This window comes from Etheostoma spectabile, chromosome 2, assembly GCF_008692095.1.
Source record: "Etheostoma spectabile isolate EspeVRDwgs_2016 chromosome 2, UIUC_Espe_1.0, whole genome shotgun sequence".
Lineage (NCBI taxonomy): Eukaryota > Metazoa > Chordata > Actinopteri > Perciformes > Percidae > Etheostoma > Etheostoma spectabile.
Genome location: NC_045734.1, coordinates 14,494,797 through 14,495,337, shown reverse-complemented (window position 1 = coordinate 14,495,337; position 541 = coordinate 14,494,797). Strand labels below are relative to the sequence as shown.

General features: G+C 38.8%; 1 protein-coding gene and 1 long non-coding RNA gene across 7 annotated transcripts in view; one reads left to right on the top strand and one right to left on the bottom strand.

The window, feature by feature from the left end:
* The window catches only part of tbc1d1 (TBC1 (tre-2/USP6, BUB2, cdc16) domain family, member 1), a 67,219-nt gene that overhangs the window by 59,048 nt on the left and 7,630 nt on the right, over nt 1–541 (top strand). For all 6 annotated transcript variants that reach the window (XM_032543353.1, XM_032543360.1, XM_032543369.1 and 3 more), the window contains one exon: nt 249–392. In XM_032543353.1, coding sequence (XP_032399244.1) covers nt 249–392 — 144 coding nt within the window. The remainder of the gene's footprint in view (nt 1–248; nt 393–541) is intronic.
* LOC116706544 (uncharacterized) overlaps nt 1–541 on the bottom strand; it is a 13,287-nt gene that overhangs the window by 10,499 nt on the left and 2,247 nt on the right. The window lies entirely within an intron of this gene.

Below are 541 nucleotides of genomic sequence, written 5' to 3'. Positions count from 1 at the left end.
AGTAAAGAAGTGAGATGTCTCACTCTGTAGCTAAAACAGAGACATAAACACACAGGGTGAAAACAGGATCTGCAGCAATGTGCGCTACAACAAAAATATGGTGTTTTTGGAAAATAAAACCATGTAAACTTATTCTGGTACATCCTCAAAATACAATTATGAACCTGAAAATGAGCCTAATATGGGCGCTTTAAGCCTTTCCCCTTACCTTGTCTGTGTTGATGCCAAGTTTGTTAATATTGTTGCAGGTGGGCTACTGCCAGGGCCTGTCCTTTATTGCCGGAGTGCTCTTGTTACACATGGGGGAAGAGGATGCCTTCAACATGCTCAAATTTCTAATGTATGATGTGGGGCTTCGCAAACAGTACAGGCCTGACATGATAATCCTGCAGGTAAAATGCATACACACACACACACACCAAAATAACATGATTGATTCCACACAATGCTCTTTGGCAATTACAAAGCTCTACTTTAATTAATTTTGGGGTGTCTTATTCAATTTTATAGTGTTTTTGAAATAGTATTGAGTAAAAGTTGA